Below are 23734 nucleotides of genomic sequence, written 5' to 3'. Positions count from 1 at the left end.
TAATCAGAGCCTGGAGGGGTGACCTGCCAGCATATCACTCACCCCTCTCTAATGAGTTTTATTCAGCCGTTGCTAATTAGCACAGCTTAGCTTTTATCAATCACTAATGCTGTTTTTTTTTTATAATTACTTTCAGAACATGGAGAAAGTGCTGATCCGTCCTACAGCGTTCAAACCTGTCATTCCCAAGAATCGCCACTCTGTCCTGTACTTGTCACCACGGCCAGGGGGCAGCAGTCTGTCAGAGAGCCAGGCCAGCCTCAACCTCCTGCTGCCCCTCGGGGGATCCAACAGCACCAGCGGCACAAACGTCATTGGAGGGAGCGGAAATTCCAGCACTGAAGGAAAGCGCAACTCCTACAGCACAGGTCGCAATGCTCGGAGCAGCCAGTCCTGCTCCATGTCAGATTCAGGGAGGAACTCCCTCTCCAGCCTCCCTACTCACAGCAGCACAGGCTACAGTCTGGCCCCCAGTGAGGGCTCCAGCTCCGGCTCTGGCTCCGGGGGCCAGATAGAGCCCGTGCCAGGCCTGGTCCGAAACACTTCAGCTGCAAGTGGGAGCCACGGCCACACAAACTCAGACAGTGGACGTTCCTCATCCAGCAAGAGCACAGGATCGGGGTCGCTAAGTGGGCGCGGGCAGCCCCTGTCGGACACCGGGTCCTGTGGCCACTCGCCGCCACCTGTGGAGGGCTACGAGGCGGTGGTGAGGGAGCTGGAGGAGAAGCTGAGAGAACGAGACCTGGAGCTCCAGCAGCTCCGGGAAAATCTGGATGAGAATGAAGCTGCCATCTGCCAGGTGAGACATAAAGACACTCACCACACCACACTGACCAAATCTTCCTTTAAACTCCAAATTAAGTTGTTAGTACAGCTGAAACACTGACCTCTCACCCATGTCTTTTGTGTTAAAAGGTGTATGAGGAGAAGCAACGTCGCTGTGAAAAAGAGATGGAGGAGCTGAGACAGAGCTGTGCAACAAAGATGAAGCAGGCTTCTCAGAAGGCCCAGAGGGCACATCAGGTGCTACAGTTACAGGTATGCTAAGTATTTAAAAACCTTTTTAATCATTTACACAGAGAGAGATGTTCAAATTGTTACTTTGCTAGTCTCATGCTTTAGTTGTGAGTCTGGAGATTCTTTCTTTGAGGGTGCATGTCTTATTCAAGATGGACATATCTGTTTCAGTATGTAAGGCAGTTGTAAAATATGAATCTATGTGTGTCATCAGGTATTTCAACTACAGCAAGAAAAAAAGAAGCTGCAGGAGGACTTCTCCTCTCTGCTGCAGGACAGAGAGACGCTGGAAAGGAGGTGTGCCACCATTCAGAGGGAGCAGACCCAGCTGGGGCCACGTCTGGAAGAGACAAAGTGGGAGGTGAGTACTGTAAGAGTCAGACACTGGAGAGGTGTTAGGTCAAGGTGATTAATGCGATTAGAATTAAATTAAAATTAAATTAACCTCATAAGCTTATACGCTTAAAAGTATTTGAAGTTTATGGAACAAGAGAGCCAATCCACAGTGTCACTTTGAGAATCTGCCATTAGAGACAATTTGTTCTGTATTTTCAGCGCTTTCACCTCTCTCTATCTCGCTTTCCCTTGACCCTTCAGGTATGTCAGAAGTCAGGAGAGATCTCCCTCCTGAAGCAGCAGCTAAAGGAGATCCAGTCAGAGCTCAGCCAGAAGGCTGGAGACATTGTGGTGCTAAAGGCCCAGCTGAGAGAAGCACGTTCTGAACTGCAAGCCAGCCAGGCTCGATCCCACGAGGCTGGGACGGCCCTGCGGACGCGATCTCTGGAGCTAGAAGTCTGTGAGAATGAACTCCAGCGGCGCAAGAGTGAAGCTGAGCTGCTCCGGGAGAAAGTGGGCCGTTTGGAAGAGGAGTCTGCCCGCCTCCGTGACACTCGGTCCAATCACAGTGGACACTCTCTACCTGGAAATCTAAGCATGAAGGGGCAGTGCATGAGCCTCTCACTCCAACAGGGTAGAGGTATGGCAGGGAGGAGGGGTCCCAGTCCGTCTTTGTATCGGGATGCAGAGGAGACTCATGTGGTCTGGGGAGGGGACAGTGATGAAGCCAAGGCTCAGAGGCAGAATGCAGAAGCAATGTTGGGATTCAGACAGCAGGTACATGTTTTTACTGCACCTTTTCCAGGCATAAGTAATGAAAATGTCTTCTACGTTTCAGAGGAAAATATTGTACTTTTTACTCCACTACATTTAGATCACACATAGTTATTACTTTGCAGATCAAAAATATGATTAGGTTATATGATATGATCCATTGTTATAGACTACAAATAAACTACAAACTACAAAATGGTATATTAAGCAGTTAAAAGTGGCTCCACCGCAACTATTAATGACACTGAAGTGCTGCTTGCATGTTAATGCATCAATATTAATAATTGAATATTAAAATATAATATAACAATCACATGGACAATTATTCTACATAATGAGTACATTTAAATGTTAAACTCATAACTACATATTGCTTACTTATTTAAAAGCTAAATACGTCTTCCTCCACTGAAACCGTGCAGTTTCTAACATTATTTCTATCTCATTTTCGCAGGTGGACAGGTTGAAGGCTGAACTCATGTACGAGAGGAGGACTAGTGAGGAGCAACTGTCACGGTTTGAGGATGAGAGGAGGGTGTGGCAGGAGGAGAAGGAAAAGGTAAAAAGGAGGAAGGAGAAAAAAAAAAGTTTTTGGTCTAATCGCTTGGGGATTGACTTTCAATCTGTCATTTTCACTCAGTGCCATTATGTCAAAATAGTTTACTCTGATCCTCCCTGCTGATGTACTTACTTAGCGTACTTCCCTCCACCCAGGTAATCCGCTACCAGAAACAGCTGCAGCAGAACTACATCCAGATGTACCGTCGAAACCGGGACCTCGAACGAGTGATGAGGGAGCTGAGTCTGGAGCTGGAGAACAGGGACATGGAGGACTATGAGGTTCACAATGGCAGCAACGACATCCACTTTGAGGAAATCACCGCCACTGAAATCTAAAAAAACACACACACACACACACACACACACACACACACACACTTACAGTAATACACAGAAACATGGAAATACAACAAAAGACTCAGAGGATGTAAACCAAACATTGAACTTCAGGCCAAATACTGCACTATTTTCAACATGGCTTTCCCTGGACCACTGAGCGAGCACTCACCACTCTTCACTCTCAAAAGGGAGATCTCCCAAATGTGCATTTTTACTTCCCACTAACAGACAAGTACTCCAATAAATCCCTATAAGGTGTCCCTTCCGGCGCTTTTAACAGGTTTTATTCCACTACAAAGCCAGCACAAAGACTTATTTCCTTCTGTGGGAGCAAAATCAGTGAAGAGAGTGTTCCTTCCTCAAACCACGTTCATATCAGGGTATCGATAATTGTCGGGAACGTAAAGCAAATTTTTTTTACTACAGGCACAGCAGTCTGGTCAAAGTGCAGTCATACCTTTCTCAGTAGCACACAAGGTTAAACACCCAGCCACCAGCATGCAGGTAATGATGCATCATGACAGCAGTCCCATCAACACCGCCACTACTGGCTATTACTGATGATCTCATCACCCCAACAGCTGCACTAGTCCTCCAAGTAAATGCTGAAAGGAAAATAACCAACCATCTATTACAACATCTGCCGGTTATATTATATGGTGTTCAGAGGATCAGCAGTTCATCAAAGGATGAGAATATTTTTGTTCTTGTGCTCTATTTCCTCAGCAGAGTGTATTTGAAAAAGAATGTATTGTGACTGTTATCACTCCAGGGAAATGCAGTATAAATGGGCATCACTGGCATTTAAAGAATCTGCTCACCAAGGCAACATGGTATCATTTTGCACAACTTTTCGAGATACAGCTGTCGTTCCTGTGGAGTAAATCATCAGACTTCAACAAACCAGTTTTGACATTCACATGTGGACATCCTAATCTCTCATTTCCCAAACCACAGAAACCAAACGCCTAAAGGTTAGCTGCTTATGTATGTATGTGCTTATGTTTTCTAGACCACCAACAGTCATGCTGGTGCACTCGACCAATGTGTCAACTCATTCAGACAACACAGCAAGCTCTGACATAAACATTTACATTTTTCAATTATGTAGCACTTGGAAGCAGACCGTAGCATGGGAGATATCACCAGGATGCTGCTGATTCTCCTCTTCTCTTTCTATTTCTGCCTTTGTCTCTATGTCTGCTCTCTCTTTCCATCTCTGTCTCTGCTTCTTACTCAACTATTTTTATAACAGTCAGTATCAGGAAACTAAAAATGGAGCATATTCTTTCAGTTTGGTCGTCACCGAGAGATTTAAGGCATGCTATGTCAGAGTTTCCGTTTATTCTTCTTCATTCCCATTAGTGCTCTTTATTTAGATTTTGGCAGCCCAAAGCCAAATAACACTTTTAAAGTCTTCCTAGTCTCGCCGAGACTATAATATTCACTGACTGCTATACAGGTAGCAAGACTGGCATCTCTGCATGTCTTTGTTATATTAGATTTCAGAAGAAGCCAGTTCACATAGCGGTGAGATGAGAATTTTTCAGATGCAGTAGCTCCAGCTCTGAATGTCCTTATGGCAGGTTGGCCATTAAAGCCCTAAATATAAACCGATTGGGAGCATGTTCACATTTGAAGCTGTTTTCTCACTGTATATGCAGGGCTTTGTATAACACTGAGCATGGCGGGTGTCTATGGGGAAAATAGTGGGCTGAGAACTTTTATTTTACAAAGAGTCTATATCAAGGAATAATAGTTAAATGGAAATCTATATAATGGAGGAGATGTTGTATATTTTTATATATATATATATATATATAGCACCTGAAGATATTTTGTTGTAGTACTGATATAAGTGTGGGTTTAATATACAAAGTAAAAAGGACTTATATATATATATATATATATATATATATATATATATATATATATATATATATTTCAAATGATGGATCAGTTTTAAATGGAGGCGGCAGCATAGAGTGCACCTAATATGTAATGCATGAAAATATGTTTACATTATATAATCTGTGTGACACAAACATAGTCTAAGACCAAACTTTGCAGCTGATAAAACAGTCGGGAGCTTTTATTTTAGGCTCAGTTTTGTCTCTCCATTTTGATTGATCTTTCATTTGATCTTCAGTATCATAATATCGAACCAATTCACGTTTTCATTGTTGGGTTTCGTGCACGTTGTTAGTTTATAAAAGCATGAGAAGGGTCATTTTTGAGTGACTTCTTCATTAAGTTGAGGTCCGAGCTGATGCAAACCAAGGAAATGTTATGTTTTCTATACTTGGAATTTCAATTCAACCTTCACTAGTAGTCACTCACTACAGATGCAGCACAGGTACAGATTAACAACAAACACAGGTGATGCAAACCGTTTTTCTGTTTTTCCCTCCCATCTCAGTTGTCTTGATCGTTGCATAACCATTTTCTGTGTAAATATGTAAAACACTTAATAGTATAACAGAGTGACATTGTCTTTTATTTAGACAGAATATCTATTTCAAATGTAGCCACTGTGACTAGACCAAAGCAACGTAACACATTTTCTTTTTTGTGGCATTTTTCGCAACTTTTTGTGTGCAATTTGTTTTTATGTTTACTTACGTTGTGTCTTCAGTAATTCATAATTTAGTTGTCATGTATATTTTTGTGTACATGTCTTGTACAAATGACTGTTTTTAATTAAAGAACAAGTTGTCACACCTTAAAATTACTGTTGATTGATGTGCTCTTTTACCTGAAAGACATCAAGTGTGAGTAACGTATACTGAATGAGCATTTATTGAATTTAAGTCAAATACCTGAAGCACTTTATAATAACTCAAAGGCATAGACACGCTCAATTTAATCTTTAAATTTAATAGCATGTCTGAATTTAAACATTTCCCCTTGAGCTTTTCTAGCACTTATTTGTGTAATATTTATTAATGTTTTCCCCCACTGGCCATCTGCAGAAGAAGTAAGGCACTATGCACACTATAGTCCAGTTATTTTGCTGCCCATATCTCCTCTAGCCTACTTTGATTTAAACTCTGACACTGGCCTTCATATCCTGCATTTCTCATTGACATGTTTTTCCAGCTCCTCCACATGTCTGCATAAGCTCAGTCCACAGCGTGGTGTAATTAAGCCTCTAAAGTGGCGGATTGCTCCAGAGCACAAGCACTTCTGCCAGAAAAATGCAGCACAAAAATACTGAGCAGCAATTTGTAATAATCCCCCCAGACATCCACTAAACCCAAACTATCGGTTTTGACATAATACAGGGGTTTAATCTGGGTATAAATCTATAAATCTCATAACTCAGGCTTGGGTAATCTCCCTCTGGCAGGCCTGCGGGGCTGCAGGACGGAGATGCTCCAACTGAAAAAAGTGCAGACCACTGGCTCCACAATCAGACAGTGCTCAGAGGTCGCGGCAAGGATGCCACGTGTCAAACAGTGGCACAATTTCAACCAAGGAGGAGTTCATGAACCATGTGATCTTATCACAAAACACATATTATTATTTTTTGTCCAGTTAATGTGCAATGTATGCACTTAGTAAAATGTTTGCTAAAAACACTAAGAATGTTATAAAAGTTGTACAGTTGCAACACACTTAATTTCATCGTAGCAAAAGGGATCTATAACAATCTTTATCCTGATAAATAACCTACTGCATCAGTCTCAAAAACCTGCTTCAACATGCATTCTCTTTGACATATCATAACTCTTTCTCTCATAGGACAAATGCTTCTGTGCATCCATTTCTCTCCGCTATGACCGGAGATGTACCTGTCCCATATCTCCTCTTCAGGAGTGAATCCTGTAGTTTATTCACTCCCACAGGAGTTGCAGGTTTTGGTGTCCTTCATGCCCAAACTGCAGTACGGCGAAAGGTTAGTCTGCTGGTCTCCTGGGGCTTGTAGGGGTGTTAGGGACCTTGGGAACCTTGACCACAAAAACCATCGGTTCTTTGGCCTTGTTGCTGAACACTCGGCGAATAACATCCACCGCGTGCTGATGAGACACTCCCTGCAGACTCTCGCCGTCCACAGCCAACAGCTCATACCCTGCCTACAAATACAAACACAGGGTAAAAGGTTTAACATGCAAAACTCTGTGTAAACAAAGAATAAGATTATAAATATCTTATATTTAATAAGATTAGTATTCATATTTCATGATTACATACATCTTTGTATGTTTTCCTCCCCCTCTGTATCTCTTTTTTCTGTAGCAATCCGTCCCTTATGGACAGTTTCCATAAATCTGCAGTGATTGTGTCCCTTGGCGGGAACCTGATTTATGCCAGAGAGAATTGGGGCTCTCCCGTTAGTTTAATATATTCACACTGAAGGCCGTCACTAGTGCACATATAAAGTTTCCACTTCAGCACAAGGTTGTCAAAAAAAGAACATACACTGAGACAACCACACACACACACACAAGGGACCATTTTCTCGCTGTTTCCTGCAGGATGCGAGCAGAGAGTGGCAAAACTTTGGAGGCCTGAGGAGAGAAACTTCCTCTGATGTCATCAACGTTTGACGAGGATGCACCTGCCTCATGTGCTCAACCTCAGTAAAGGTTAGCAAAACATAGCACAGAAACACGCAAGGCCGATGGCTATTGTTGTATTGTCTTTTTCCCTTTTCCTTTCCAGTGATTAGACACAAAGATATTTGTTTTTTCTTCTTTCTGCACTTCTGCATTTGATCTATTATGGGTCAAACATATTTGTAATGGAGGAGGTTCGACATGCGCTGCCCTGTGTTTGTCCAGACAGGTTTTCTTAAAGCTCATCAGACAGTCTGATGTTCACCAATATCCTTATAGCCTTCCAGTATCAAAAGATTTAGATCCATTTAACCAAAGAGGAGATTAAAAGTGATTTTTTTTCATTTTTGAAAAGTAATTTATTTGAATTAAATAGATCGAAACCTAATCTGCCCCATCCTCTTTACGGCCATTTATGGAGTGCATTTATGAGGTTTCCTCTTTTCTAGCCAATGGACGTCATAATCCAAAAATAACACAGACTGTCAAAATTACTACAGCTTGCATGGAAGGATCAGTGAATAGTTCATAATGTGGTTAACCAGGCCATTACAAAGAAACTCAACTACATTATTTAGCTAAGGAGAGGAGAAGTATTGGCTCTCTATTTTATTTATTGTAAGAGAAATCTCTATAGTAACATAAAATAGAACTTTATTAATCCTGAAAGGAATTCTTGTGCCAGAGATTGCTCAGAAATTACAACCACATAACAATAAAATCAGTAGAGTAATAAATGTAAGTATATAATGAGTAATTATACAATAAAAGTAAGATACATTTAGTAAAATAAGTAAGCTAAAATAGAAAGTAATTTATTATTTATATAGATGAGTAGACATACTGTATATTTATATGCACAAACAATAGTGGTACATCTCATTATAGATGCTAAAATTATTAATAAATATACCAAAATCCATATTATCTCATTTACTTCTAATGGTATCTAGCCAAACATTTGTTCAGGTTTTGAGATATCTGTCCCTGAAATGTTTGCTAAATGCAAGTTCCAATAAAAACAAAGAAAAAGAAAAAAAAATGTAAATATATTGTGGGTAAACCAACTCTTTCCACAAAAGGCAGGTGCATTCAGTGGTCACATGTTGCAATATTTACTACATCCTCTTACACAGCCAGTTAAATGCAGAAATGACACACTCACATCCAGATTTCCGCTGACAAAAGACAGGTGGGAGAGTCTAATGAACAGGAAAGTATGTGTGCACACGGCCGCACAGATACACACACAAAACATTCTTCACCGATTGGACGTTATCATGTGGGTCTAAGGAGACCAACACAGAGCTGCCCTGGTTTCACTTCCATCTGCAGAGTAGGGGGTGATAGCACTGAGTCAGGGAGCTGATATTGGTGAGTTGACATGCCTAGTTGTGAGGTGGGACGTGAAGACAACAGATAGCAGTAGGGTGCTGGAAAGTAGTCATAGATATGTGTCTACTAAGCAACAACTTCTCTGATTTTGCTAGCAGTAGTATGTTAGTTTGTCAGTCATCCACCACTTTGGTCCAGACTAAAATATCTTTACAACTATTGAATGGATTCCCATGATATTTATTCATGGTTCTCGGAGGATGAATCCTCCTAACTTTGATCATCCTCAGACTTTTTCTCTTGCGTCACCGGCAGGTCAAACTTTTCACTTATTCTGTGTAATGTCTAAACATTTACCTAATGGATTACCATGAAATTTGGCTTGGTCATTTATGAGGATGAATCATACTGACTTTGGTGATTTCCTGATTTTTCCTCTAGGTTTCACCATGAGGTTGACATTTATGGTTTTTAGTGAAATGTCTCAACAACTATTGGATAGAAAGCCATGAATTTCTACACAGACATTCATGTTGCCCTCAGGATTAATTGTAATACCTGTGGTGATGAAGTTAGCATTCAGCTCAAAGTACCACTGTGTCTAAATACAGCCTCACAGACACGATCGCGTGGCTAAGTCTTGTTCCAATCTGTCTCTCTTTGCCAGGTTCTGGTTTTCACAAACCCCAATATCCTGCTTTATTCTCCATCTTTGCCATTCCTGTCACTTTGTTGCTCTGTTACTGGTGTTTTGCTTTCTCTCAGTTTTTGTTCTTCTCTTTCTTTATGTTTTTCCTTTTTCCAAGATTGGGTGCACTGCATGTGTCTGTGTATTGTGTGATTATGAGCACAGGCATGTGTGTGACTACAGGGACTGTAAGAGGAAAGTTTTTTGAATATGAAAAAAGAGCAGACACTGGTTCCCCCCTATGTTTGACACTCTAATCAGGCATTAGGCATGGATATTTATAGCTAGCTGTTTAGCTTCTTTTCAAGTATCTTAATGCAAGTGTTGTGTGACCGCTGTATCTTTGACTCTGGTCTAGAATTAGCTTGTGGTAAACTGCAGTGAATGAGTGTGTGTATCATGTGTGTTTAAGTGAATCAGGCCAAGATCACAGACAACTGTTAAGTTACTGTGCAGGCAATATATTACCAATACATTAGCAGACCAGCACCTGTGTACTTCATAAATAATGGAGGCGATGGGCTACTTGAGATGGCTCTCCACTCTTCTTGTCTCCACTCCTCATTGCACACCATCATAGACGTGCTTACTTATAGCAACAACTCATAACCACAGGACAGAGGTCTGACAGGTACTTACAATACACTCCAACCAGGATCAGGGTGTTATGTGGAAACTAAAGTACATTGTCAACATTTATGGTGAAAAGATGTAATTATGTTGTAACATGTTACAAGGCTAAGACTCGTAATCATTTTTCATTTTTTCAGCCCTTTGCCTTTCAATTGACACCCATTTTTGTGATATATTGAGGTGTTTCTTCCTGTCTCTGCCATAACGGCTCACCTTTAGAGCCTCATTCGTGGATGCAGCTCCTCCTGGGAAGATTTTCTCAATCTTTATCATGGGCTGGACTCTAGACTCTATACCACCAGAGATACTAATACCTGTAAATACAGGAAAATAATAAATTAATAAACCGAGGGATTACTTGACAGTATTGTGTTCTAACTAGTCTAATAATGTATATACACTCTTTGGTTTTTTCAGTTATCATTAAAGCATTCAACTCCTCCTTTCAGTTTAGTAGTACAGTAAGTGATACCCTGACCTCTACTGGTGATGTAATGGATATGGGAGGATGAATACTTTGAAATGGACAGTTTAAAAAAGTAATTTGGCAGTTGCAGGCATATTGATCAAACTTGTTCAGAGATTAAGAATAATAACAATTAAATAAATCAATCAATTCAAATCAAGTAAACTTAAATCAAAGTGAAAACTATGCATTTATTTGTTGAACTCACCCAATGACTGCTTGGCCTTAGAGATGGTCAAAGTGTTAATTTCATACTCCTCAGGTGGCAAAGTTGCTCTTCTTTTTACACCATGACCATTTTGTGAATGTCCATTTAGCGGCTGACTGCTCTCTCTGCCTGTGGATGGACTCTTGTCTCTCTCATGCTCAAACACATCAGCCAAAGGGGTTCTCCCTTGCAGCTGTGAAGGAACCTGTACGCTGACCTCTGTGTAGCCCTCCTGCCTGCTCATTCTGTCATCTATGCTGTCAGGACTCACCTCCCTCCTTGCTCTCCCATGGCCGTTCCTCACAGGTGACCGCCCTCGTTCAGGAGCCACATCTCCTCGGTCAGACACTGACAACAAGGAGACATCGTCATACCGCGAGGCCCTGTTCTCTCTTCTGTTTGGGGAGTGATGGGTTTGGCGCCCACGTTGGGTGCTGTGTGATGGTTCTGTGAGGAGGAAGCTGTGGGTGGGTGAGGGGCTCAGGGAGCGGGATCGCACAGTAGAGGAGGCATAGTTGTCCAGAGGTACATCCAGCAGAGGGGTGAAGGCACGGGATGGAGGCAGATGCCCTGACTGTTGGCTGGACAAACGTAATCTCTCCAACTCCTCAATCAACTGACGCTCCCGCAGTGTGTCCTGGACCGGCTGGAGGTGGAACCCACCCTTGTAGTCTGGACAAACATAAAAACAGTAAGTTCAGCCCTGCAAAAGTAGATGTTTCTTTAAGAACTTCTGCAGATCGTCTTTAGATTATTCAGAATAAAAGCAGCTGCTCAGCATGAGTTAAAAGATTACTCCACTGATTTAACATTGAACTCACAATGGAAGGTTTAAAAACACACATTCTTCTTCTTTTTCAAAACCATGTTCAAAACCTAGTGCTTACATCACCCACAATGCAACAGTTTGGGTCGGATATTCAGGTGCGTTATGCCAGAGACGGTTAAGATCTTTGGTTATGCTAGTAGCAACTAATGTAGCCTCGGGCCGCTAGCCTCAAGCTTTTTCATTTTCAAACATGTAGTCTTCAGCCTCAGCCGACGCTGAATTTGCGCAGCTTCCTCTGGAGCCACCAAAGGCTTTATACAAGTTTTTTTTCACATGTGCAGTAATGTTAGTACTACCCAAGACCTGTAACGTTAAACAGACGTTGATGTGTAAAAGGAGTCCCCCTTTAAATCCTGAGGATAAAACAAGCTCAAGCTGTACTACCTTCTAGCATTCTCACCGCATCAGACTTTTCTACATTTTCTATGTTATTACATTTTACTTCCTCAATTGGGCAAGTCACTATAAAAAGTAAACAACATCGTAACCTATAAGGGTTACATAACATTACTTGGAATACTGATGCCACGAAAACATCCCAACAAGCTTGTTCATGCAAGGATCATAAGGGTGTCCTTTGAAAGGCAAACAGTGGGTGACGATTTTACATTACACTGCCTGAATGACAAAATATGGATTTGATTTCATTTTAATATTTGCAAATAGAAATTGAAATGAAATAATGATAATAAGCCTACATTCTAAGGGATAACAGCAGCATGAAAGAACAAATATTCACAATTTTACTGTAATATAAGGAAAACTGTTGGAACAAATGGATAACATCACTGTCTAAAAGCTCTTTGAAATGGTGCTGTCATCTTATATTTATCATTTATTTGCAAAACAATTTATTTGTGAGGCAGAGCACCAAACTGAAATAATGATGTTGACCTTGTGACCACGAACCTGTGATTTTAGAAAATGAGATGGCTGCAGTCAGTCTAAAGTTAGACTCTATTGACTGTGTCTCAAATGACTATTGGATGAGAAAAAGGATAAAATCATCTCTGTATTGTTGAAGTGACACAGTGGCCAACCAGGCTCGTCTCAGTCTTTTCTGTTGGCCACAGAGATGTAACACAAGCCTCTGCTTCAGCGCAGGCACAGGAAACCTGAGATATTTTGTGCATGGCAATGTGTGTGTGTAAGTGTGTTTTTTATGAGGTCAGGAGGTGGGTATGTGTATGTGTGTGTGTGTGTGTGTGTGTGTGTGTGTGTGTGTGTGTGTGTGTGTGTGTGTGTGTGTGTGTGTGTGTGTGTGTGTGTGTGTGTGACAGGATATGGTATGTGCCTGCAGGTGTTTCAGTTTGACACTAAAGATATGAGATGAGCCAGGTACTATAAGAGTGGGAGGGCAAGGAGATAAAAAGTGAGAGTTAAGCCCCTTATGACTCTCATGTTGCTCTGGGATCAGAGAAAGGACATCAATCAGACAGAGAGGAAGTCAGAAGAAAGAGGTGCTGTCTAGAAAGAGAAAGGGTGAGAGGAAGGAAGAGATACAGCGAATGTACCTGGGATTGGGGTGATGAGGTGACGTCGAGGGGTTCCACTGCGAGGGGAGCGCAGAGCTGGAGAACGCACTAAGAAGAAATAAACAACTAAAGATATATCGTTTATTTTCCATTAATTCCTTTGGTCTGTGTACCTGCTTTTTGTTACTTCTATATTTCTTTTGTTTCTTTCATGCAAACAGGAAAGTATGAATGTATGTGTATGTTGTAATCAGGAAAGTGATGTTAGGTCCATTCCTCTGCTTACCAGAGCGACTCTTGAGAATATCGTACGCCTCCAGCTCAAAGGGCATGACCATGCTGTCAAACCGACCCAGCTCCGTAGTAGGTATCAGCATCCTGCAAGGGAAATGAGTCAGTTACATACATATTAACACATAGTTACACAGTATGTATACAGAAAAACAGTATTTTACTGTTCATATACTTACATATATGTATCTCACCTTATTTCTCTGAGAAGTAGCAGTTTCTCTGGCCTGTCCAAGATGGCCAAAAGCGGACGCACTAAATCCTCAATTACATTGTCGGACAAAAACTGAGAGAAAGATTAGATAGGTACACAAATTAGAGGAGAAGAATAACAAGAGCCAACAAGTGTGGTAGTGTATATAGACAGATTTCTATCAGATTGTTTTCTGATTTTTTAAAGGGCACTCCACCAATTACAGTTTACTCGTCACAAAGACCACTACTAAGCTTGTGAAAACAGCCGTATAATGTCCTCTGTGTCTCTGGTAGGAGTTTTCCAAAGTTTGAAAAAATAACCCTGATGATGTCTTAATAATGTCATTAGAGTTGTCTTGTCTTGTGCCTGAGTCTTTAACAGTAAGTCTGAGTTGCAAACTGAAGGTGTGAGGTTTGAAAGAAGTGAGGAGGAAGGGAGTATCTAATGATGGACACTATAAAGGTGCATTTTGGGAAATGTATGATCCACTGTGAGACTAAAAGTCAGGATATCTCTGGCTCTGCTACATCAAGTTCTACCATTTTTTAAATTGTTTTATCTTGTCTCTTGTGAGTCCCCCAACTTTATGGAAGTGCAATAATGAATTGCTGGAGTAGCCTTTTAACTGAAGTTGTTTCATTTTCATGATTGGGAGTTGGGTTGTCTTCTGACATGTTGCATGTACATTAAATATTCACTTTTCCAAGAACACCACTGCACTCTGCTGTTTTCAGTCTTTGGTGTTTAATTACTGTATTGTGAGTCATACTGTGCTCTGAGTAGACTTGGTATCTTCTGCAGTGTTGGCAAAGAAGCTGATCCCCTGAAATTGGCCACTAAGTGTGAGATGGGCCCAAGAGACACAAGGGGATCAAATGATGGCTGGTATTTGATCCTAATCATAAATGACAGGCCAAATCCGTCTTTTGTCACAGCCACTGCCAGACGCATCTTTGACTAAGGGACACACTGAACAACACAGGGAACAATATTGCACACTTAAGCCTGCAAGTAATATGGCTGGTTTTCATTCAGTGGGAGGAAAAAAAACAGGAGAGTGCCACTGAGGTGTGAAACTCACCCGCCGACAGTGTCTCATCACAGCAGCCACCTCATCATGGCTGAGCAGTTTCTTTGCCATGTCCTCCACATGCATCAGGGTCTCTGGTCGGGGCAGCGGGCTGCTATCTTTAACCCCAGCACGGGTTTCCCTCGGGGAGGTCAAGAGCTGGAAGGGACGGCCCCGCTCCTTATCTAAGGAATTAGTGCAAACTGAAATAAACAAGCATCTGCGGATGGCATGAGACACTTACACTCATACAAAAATAAGATTTCACCTCACAAACCCAGAGATGTCCATGCAAAAAGTCCCAAAGTCTTTCTATGTCTGATGTTTGTCGGTTCCCACCCCATCTCACCACCAATGGCCAAAACTGATGTAAATTTAAGAACTCAAAGGAATGAGCGAATAGCTACTGTGATGAACTGTAACCCCCCAAATGCCAAAAATATAATCTGAAACAGGATGCTACGTATTTTTCCTGGTTCCAGACCTGACTTGCTGCCGATTTCTCTGATTTAATTCAGGGATTCAAATATATTAATTGAAGTGAAACAAAATGTCAATTCAGTCAAGACCTTAGGGTATATTTTGCTGTGTGGGATGCAGAATATGTGCCTGGAAAGTAAAAATAATGCCTTGTGACCATGCCCTCACCTTTGTCTGCATTGTGAGACAATGACTTGGATGGGCTCTTCTCTTTACGGTCTTTCTTAAAGAACAGGTTGACAAAGGTTTTAGATCGCTGCAGGCTGGTTTTACCCTCTCCAGAGTTTTTTTCCTTCTGTTGTCTCTGCTTCTTTTGTCTTTCCTCTAAAGGTAGAAAAAGAGGAAGACAAAATAGCATTCAAGTCCCTCTAAATCAGCATATGTAGTCAATACAGATACATTTTCCCAACCAAATGACAGATTTTAACACTTGCTAAATTATATAAAAAAATGCAAACAAGTATTTACCTAAACGACTAACTCATAGGAAAATCTTCCATACGTGGTGTTGACCCATAGCAAGAATAGAAAATTCTGCATATCTGTGTATGGTGTTAAAAACATAATTCATTAGGCTTTGTACTGCTTTATGCTGTTGGCTAATAACAGTGGGTGATACACACTCTCCGCTATGAGTACAGACTGTTCATTTCTCTTCCAGTCAGCTCCGCTGTTCAATGCAGTAAATCTGCCACTGTGGAAAGTAACACAGTAATACTGATGAATTGCAGCTACACCAACCTGAACACACCCCTATCTATTGAAGGCACAACAGCAAAGTGCTCCAGCTTACATAACAAATGTCCAATCAGCCCTGAGCTTCACCCCAAGCCCCCGCCAGGACTTGGAGGTATGAATAAGCTGGATAAATTGAGAAGGAAAGGCTAATAACTCAATAGCCCTACCAAGGCTTGGATGAGATATTTCTCCATATGCTTGTTCTTATTCATTTCTCACAGAGGTACAACAAGTGAGAGTAAGGGACGGTGATTAATCATGAGTCTGCATTGAATTTTGTGCTCTTGGACAATTTGTGTCCGGAGCTTAAATCAGCAATGTGGAGCCTGGATGTTCTTGTTTACTTCCTGGAGTGATAGAAAGATGAGGGGTCATTAAACTGACAGATGGCCTGCAGAAACATCTCTGGATGATTTGAGAGTGGATCTCATTACACAGGGAATGCAGGTACTGCCACATAAATCAGCTGAAGAATTTAACCTGATTTTGGCTGCAATACTCATCGTGCTGTGGCTGATTCCTCAACTGAGATGGAGGATACTACCACTATAATCAACAACCACGATACAGAGTAGAGCTGGGCGATATGGAAAAAATCAAATATCACAATATTTTTGACCAAAAACATCAATGTTGATGTTGCGGCGATATTGTAGGGTCAATAGTTGGTGCATTCACAAAATATTAACACAATGAGAGTTTTGAAAAATAATCACCAATAAATGACTAAGTGGGTAAAGGCAATAAATAAAACAGCTAATAAGTCTGGTATGTTCAGAAAAGTACATCACTTTACTGTAATGTAGCCTTTAAAACCAGGAAAAGACAACACTTGTGTCATATATCGATGTCGATATAATATCGTTATATATTGCCCAGCCCGATCACAGAGTACAGCCTGACTGATACTGGACTTGCCTACCTCAAACATATGTTGCCAGTTTTGTACTGCAAATTCTTGTTCCTTTACAGCCGACATATACAACAATACTGATATATCTGCAATAAGCTTATATCAGCTGATATACCAGCCGAGCCAACTTATCAGTCTATCTCTAATACAAAAAAACCTTTTTTAATTAATATGACCTTAAAGTCTATAAAGCGACCTTACAATCCTTACAATCCCAGTGAGACTGCAGGTCTCACCTGACACAATGATGTGGCTCTGAGAACGTCTGATTGGCTTCCGTGGTCTGCTCAGGGCCATCAGCGCTGCCGTCTTAGGTGAGGGTTTCACTACTTCCTGGTCCCCAGATGACGTCCTCGTACGTCCCCGCCCTCCTTCCCCAGCTCCTACCATCTCCCTTGGCCCTTCCCCTTTCCCACGTATGAGTGTGTCCTTCAGCAGCACTGTGGCACCTACAGTCCGGCTGGTTTCTGTGGCGACCACCCTGTCCGCGTACAACCCATTAGTGGAGATGTGATCCAAGTAGTATGGAGGGTGGAGGTCGGTCTGTATGGCGGTGTCAGCAGTTCGTTCGGCGCTGCTTTGACGTTGGGAGCGGTCTTCTGTGGAGATGGCGACGTCTACCATCCCGGAGCCAAAGACAGGAGGGAAAAGGACCTGGGAGAGACCACTGAGGGAGCTGACAGGGGTGCTGGAGGACAACGAGGAGGCAGAGGAGTTGGAGTCTGAACCCTGGGAGGATGATGCCAGGCCCCCATTGGCCACTGTCGAAAACAATCCATAATTAAAATGAAGTATGGGGATTAGTGTGTATTTCATTATTATTATGCAAGTGCAATACCTTATGAAACTGTCCAATTGTTATATCTGAGCACAACACACTCACGCACACAAGCACACACACACACACACACACACACACACACCACAGCTAGGTAACACAGTGAATAGGATTTGCACAGGAAGATCAATTTCCTTATTTTACACAGTCTGCTTTGTTTAGATTAAAGTCTGTCTGCCCTCATGTCCTGTTAATCCTCTAAACGTTTGAGAGACAGAACATGAACCCACAGAGTTATTCTGTGTCTTTCTTTTTTTAATGAAACTCCAAAATGACTCTGCATCTTGACACAGATGTCAGGTCATGCTCTGTTCCAAACAACTGAGCTGTCTTTGAGTACACTGAATTAATCCCTGGCTGTGTTCAGAAGTACTCATATCAAACTAAAAAACAAGGAATTTGAGAAGAAATTAAATGACAGGGTTTTAGAATAAGCAGGATACATGTGGCCACTGTTCCACTTTTTTCATTAGATTTCCAAGTAGAATTAAACATGTGGCTTTGCAAACGGAAATTAGATTTTAAAACTCCTAATCACCAGGTCACATCTTCATTATTTTGTTCTGTAATATTGAGTTTAATGCAGGTGATTCTTTCGCACTACTACTCAAGTCATCATGTCTTTTTACACTCATCTTTAACACTCCATCTTGTAAAATCATATTTTGGGATAGTCAACATACATTTGTCGAGCCAGCCGTATTCAGCCACCATTTCCTTGTATGCAGGGTATCTCCCAGCTTCCTGTTGAAGAGCACAAACATGATAATATTAATATTCAGTGAGAACATAAACAACAAAACTACAAATTGCACATGTGTCTACACCTTATACGTACTTATATTAAGTAGAATATCTCTGTTTCCTAAACAACTCAAGCTTTAAGCATGAGTTTAAGGTTGGACACCACTGCTCTAGGCAATGTTTTTAAAGAAAGGAGCCATTTTGCATTAGCAATTAGTTTCCGATAGCCTCCCAAGTCTATTTTAAGAGACTGTCCCACCAATACATTGCTTAAGGTCAAAGAGAAGACGCGCAGATGTAGCAAGGTTACATCTACAATTTTCCACAAACTTTTCCATTAACACTAGCTCCACTGTGTGTGACACACAAATGGGGCTAATACAGGACAGAAGGAAGATATAAAATTCAGCTTTCTGTTGATTATAACCTGATCCCTGACCGCCTTTGAATAATGAACGTTGTCCCTGGCTGTTTTTCACACGTGGAACTTGAGATCAGAGGAGTAAAATGAGCATGCAGTAATGTTAGTGAGCTAAAAGAGTACTCAAACTCACTGCACACGTGCCCATTCATACACACAAACATATGCACAATTCCTTTACCTGAAAATGACACAGGTTATGTGGCGCAGCCTTGCACACATGCATGCTTACACAGACACACATAAGGGAACTCAGTGGCTGTAAGCCAGCAGCCTGCTCTGCTGTGCAGGCTCATTCTGTCCCCTCCAGAGAAGAACTGTTGCTTAACACGCTGTAACAATTATTACTGTATCAAAGCACTTAAAGCCCCCAATCAATTATGTTTAAACCTGAGCAAATGATTAACACTGCCACAAGACACTGCACGAGAGATGTGTAAAGGAACATGGGGGGCACATATCTAAAATCTCCTTTTAGCTGTGTTTTGTTCTCCACCAACTCCTATTTCACATTTTAGCTGCTAAATGCTCCACTATGTTTATCAGCTAGTAGCTAACTTTCTGCTGTTTGGTGCTGAGCAGGTAGTGTACAGTGGGTTTTTAGAGCTTTTTAGCTGAAAAAATGGATGATGAGCGCGGTGAGAGTGAACCAAAACACTGACGTTGCGGGTAAAACTAAAACATTTAGGTTAAAGAGGCTAAAAAGTGCCGTAGAGCTGAGGGGAACTGCAAAGTTGGGTGATAATTCTCTGTCAGCTCGTCATTACAAACAACCCCGTTTCATATTGCACATAATCATTTGATCCATTAGCAATATAAAAACTATTGATTGGTATAGGTTTATTAATTTGACCAAACTTACTGTAATTTGACCTCAAGTTTATCTGTAAATTGTCGCTCACCCTGATGGTCAACATGACATGGGTGTGGCTCTTCAGGACCTCAACTGCATTGCTATGGGTGATGTCATCAAAGCTGATCCCGTTGGCTGCAAGGATTTGATCGCCCATTTTGATGCCATGCTGTTCTGCAAGCCCACCCGGGTCCAACCTGAAGGCAAAATATATAAAGGCATGCAAACACACACACATACATACATACATGAGATATAGACATCTATTAAATCTGAGCAGTGGGTAAAGGCACTTACTTATAATTGACTTCTTATATCAATAAAACACTTATTTCATTTTCTATTCTATATTTAATTGTGATATAAGTATAGTGAATATTTTGCATTTACTAGATGTATGTGTCTTATCCATATTCATTACAAGCTCATCACGGCAGTTTCTTAACCACTTGTTGTAATGGCAATGAAGTCAACATAATTCATTTGCCACAACCAATAAAGCAATAAAGCCTGGTTGCTTTGATTAAATGCAAAAAAACAGGAAGAAGAAAACAAAAACTGCAGATGAAATTATGAATAGATATTTAATTAATTAAACAACAGGGGGGTTGAAGCTGGGCTCCACTGCATGCACACACTGCACCACCCTGAACCATTTTGTTTATCTGATGCTGATGGCCTCTTCAGGTGTAAAAACAACCATGAGCCGAATGTGCTTCAAACCACGCTTGGTTCATACTTAGAAACATAAATTCCCAGTCCGAACTCTTTGCCTCCTCTGATGTTGAAGCCCAGACAATAGTCATCTGATGTGGTGAAGAGATGTACGATCCTGCGGAGAGCGCTGTCTGAACTGGCCTCTGACGGTGTGCGACCGCTCTCCTCCACCACCATCCGCCGGTGAATCAGATCCACCCTACACACAAACACATGCAAAAGATGAAATATATGCACGCATGAAAACATTCACATACACTGCTTTCTCTTTCTCCTCTGCACTCAGGCCTGTCAGTAGTGGTTAATCAAACAGCCATAAAGGTCAGAGCGGTAATCCATCCACTGCTGCCACATGAAACCAAGATACAGTATATCCCAAAAGAAAGATTACCAGTGTGAGCTACAGTCAAGTGACAAGACTTCACAAAACAAGGGCCATGCAAAGGTCAGTGGCGATAACAACAAGGTGGTAGTCTGTACTTTACATAATAATAAGCAAAGTACAGTCATAATATACAGTTACTGTTTGGTAAAGTTGTTTAATTAACTATGTAGAATACATATTTAATTGTAGATTAGATGCAAAATATCCCTTTTTTGCAGCTGTATTCACATTGGCAGAACCTGTACTGAGCAGCACCTCTGAGCTGTTTGGCCTCACCATGTGGTCTTCTCCTTGGAGTAGCGGATGCCGGGGATCTTGCCCACCCGTCTCACCACCATCCTCAGCCTGTTGTTGCCCGTCAGGACCTTCACAGCGCTGCTTATGGTGATGCTCTCCAGGCTGACCCCGTTCACCTCCACCAGCTTATCGCCCATAGTCAGCCCAGCCTGCGCTGCAGACACAGGTGGAACTCAGCATGATACACTACAGTAAATGTCACAGGGAAACAGAAGACCACATGCCCCACACTGAAAAATAAGCTTGCCTCCTAACCTGCAGAGCTGTCGTCCTCCACCTTGCTGACAAATATGCCGAGTCCATGTTCAGAACCCCCGCGGACACTGAAACCCAGACGCCCATCTGGACTCTTTTCTACTGTCACTGTGTGAATGTCTTCACTGTCATCCCCTCCTGCAAAACAGAAAAGAAAGACAGACAAAGAAAGACATTTCAAAATTGAATGAAAAACAAATAATTTGCAGAAATTCTTGATACTCAATTACTGTGGGGTAAAGAGAACAGAAACATCAATATTTTTGCACCTATACATTTTTAAAAACTTCTTGACAAAACTAGAAACATTCATTCATTGTTCCTCCAAATAGTGTGACATTTTTCAACCATGAGTCACTGAGATATTCATGTGTACCTGTGTAGTATCTACTAAGGCTGAAACTAATGATTATTTCCATTATTGATTAATCTGTCAGTTATTTTCTTAAATCATTGATGAATTGTTTCGTCAATAAAATGTCAGAAAATAGTGAAAAATGTTCCAGAGCCAGAAGTGAAGTACTCAAATTGCTTGTTTGTTCTGATCACAAAACTCAAAGATTTTCAGTTTACCATCATAGAAGAATAAGAAAACAAGCAAATATTTACACATCTCTGAATTTTTATTCCTGCTTTAAAAAATGAGATGAGCAATTTGATTGACGAAACAATTTATCGACTAATTATTTCCTCTCTAGTACCTACAGTATATTGCATTATTAATAACACATTGGCTTGCTCTAAACTCTAATCTAATATTAATATGTGTGTGTTACCATGGTAACAGAGGATTGTGAACTCACCATCAACAGGTGAGTTAATGAGAATGACCCTGCCCATGGGTGAGGAGGACCTATGTCTGTGGCGGTGCTGTTTCTTTAGCATGTAGCGCGTGGTGCTGTGGGAACCCCCGGTTTGGCCTCCATGGTTGAAGTGGGGGTTCCCCCCTCCATTTGTCATCTCCCTCCAGCCAGAGGGATGAGAGGAGCGAGCCATGCTATGTGTCTGGCAATACTTTCCTTAGTCATCCAGACAGGAGGATATCTGGTGTCTGCTGTCAGGATGGAAGAGATGCAGCCTGGGATTTAGGGAACGGAGGTAGGGGACAAATGTTGTGGGGAACTTTTTTTGCACTTGTTGGTCCAAAGTAGATGATGAAATACTGGAGCAGGCAACTTATAAAAATGTAGGTAACATCCCTGATCTTCATTAAAACCAGTTTCAGACCATAAATAAAATGCCACAACTGAATTAACAAACTAACATTAATTTAAAAGCAATGGCAAGAAGTAGTGATCCATGATTGAACTGTGGACCTTTCTTTGTAGGTTAAAGAAGTTGGTATAATCCACTAGTTTCCTTTGCAGCCTCTGAATCCATCTCCATAGAACCCATGGTACCTTGTTCCCCCTGCTTCAGCTGAGAGGCTGTTGGCCTGTCTGCAGAGAAGTCAGCGGTGCATGGTGATCCCCTCGGGTCATGTTTAATTAAATGGATATCTGTTTTGAAGAACATATGCTGTGGTGAGTAATGTGGGCTCAGAAGTTCCAGATGGGATAATAAACTAGTTTATATGATACAGTAATGACCTATAGCCTGGGATCTTAAATAGAATACAAATCAAATTGAATATCGCTTTTTAAATTGTGTCAACAGAAGTAACGTTGAACTATTAGGCTACTTCGTGTGATTTTCTATAAATCAGCACCATGGACAGCGAGTAAGAGATAGCATACATAAACAAGTGGCATCGTTTTGGTCGGTAATTATCATCTATAACTAACTAACGAAACTTCTGTAAGCTACTACTAATTGTTGACATTGTTCCGAGCGATGTCGGTAAACTTCAACGCGTCTTGTTTGGATCTAAACTTCTTCCTGTTGATTCCCTTCAACCACAAGTTGTACAAAACGCCCGTAAAACAATTGTAACATCATGAGCGTTAAAACTAAAGTGAACAGAAAAGCATGAGAGCGTACCTGCTGTGTGTGTCCATGTTGTGTCGGCTGAGCTCGGACAGACGCTCACTGCTCCGCCTCGCTGACGCATCATCGGACACCTCCGGAGTATTAGTGCCACCTCAGTCATTCTCCAGGTGACAATCATTGTCTTATGAGTTGTAAGCCTTTTACATAAGCCTCTGCAGCTGTGCAGCCATTAGCGCTGGACTAGTTATAATTAAGTACACTAATTGCACTTATATTACAGTAATACTGCCTCAAGTCTGTGTCAGTTTGTCCTCAGGTTATTAATGTGTCCATATTTTTCCGTAAAACTGCAGAGAGGTGTAGGCTATGTGGAGAAAGTGAGCTGTGG

At 41.4% G+C, this 23734-nt stretch overlaps 2 protein-coding genes across 6 annotated transcripts in view; one reads left to right on the top strand and one right to left on the bottom strand.

Moving 5' to 3' along the window:
* lzts2a (leucine zipper, putative tumor suppressor 2a) overlaps positions 1 to 5755 on the top strand; it is a 41105-nt gene extending 35350 nt beyond the window's left edge. For both annotated transcript variants that reach the window (XM_031305833.2, XM_031305824.2), the window contains 6 exons: positions 137 to 799; positions 916 to 1038; positions 1232 to 1378; positions 1615 to 2130; positions 2582 to 2686; positions 2842 to 5755. In XM_031305833.2, the coding sequence (XP_031161693.1) occupies positions 137 to 799; positions 916 to 1038; positions 1232 to 1378; positions 1615 to 2130; positions 2582 to 2686; positions 2842 to 3024 (1737 nt within the window). In that variant the 3' untranslated portion in view covers positions 3025 to 5755. The remainder of the gene's footprint in view (positions 1 to 136; positions 800 to 915; positions 1039 to 1231; positions 1379 to 1614; positions 2131 to 2581; positions 2687 to 2841) is intronic.
* pdzd7a (PDZ domain containing 7a) lies at positions 5504 to 23734 on the bottom strand. 4 transcript variants are annotated; one of them, XM_035992217.1, is made up of 17 exons: positions 23398 to 23734; positions 22734 to 22916; positions 22221 to 22468; positions 21418 to 21555; positions 21142 to 21316; positions 20503 to 20679; positions 19813 to 19960; positions 18429 to 18489; positions 17144 to 17668; positions 15425 to 15580; positions 14789 to 14961; positions 13706 to 13797; positions 13507 to 13598; positions 13260 to 13346; positions 10917 to 11588; positions 10456 to 10556; positions 5504 to 7103 (listed from the first exon to the last, which is right to left on the bottom strand). In XM_035992217.1, the coding sequence occupies exons 3-17, from the start codon at positions 22411 to 22413 to the stop codon at positions 6927 to 6929; spliced, it is 2967 nt and encodes a 988-aa protein (XP_035848110.1). In that variant the 5' UTR covers positions 22414 to 22468; positions 22734 to 22916; positions 23398 to 23734; the 3' UTR covers positions 5504 to 6926. The 4 variants fall into 4 exon arrangements, with proteins under 4 accessions (XP_035848110.1, XP_035848109.1, XP_031161657.1 ...); XM_035992216.1 differs by having other exon boundaries at positions 22221 to 22916; XM_031305797.2 differs by having other exon boundaries at positions 13260 to 13328; positions 22221 to 22916; positions 23398 to 23733.

Source organism: Sander lucioperca, chromosome 15 (genome assembly GCF_008315115.2).
Source record: "Sander lucioperca isolate FBNREF2018 chromosome 15, SLUC_FBN_1.2, whole genome shotgun sequence".
NCBI lineage: Eukaryota > Metazoa > Chordata > Actinopteri > Perciformes > Percidae > Sander > Sander lucioperca.
The sequence above is the reverse complement of the archived record's forward strand: the minus strand, read 5'-3'. Positions and strand labels throughout refer to the sequence as shown.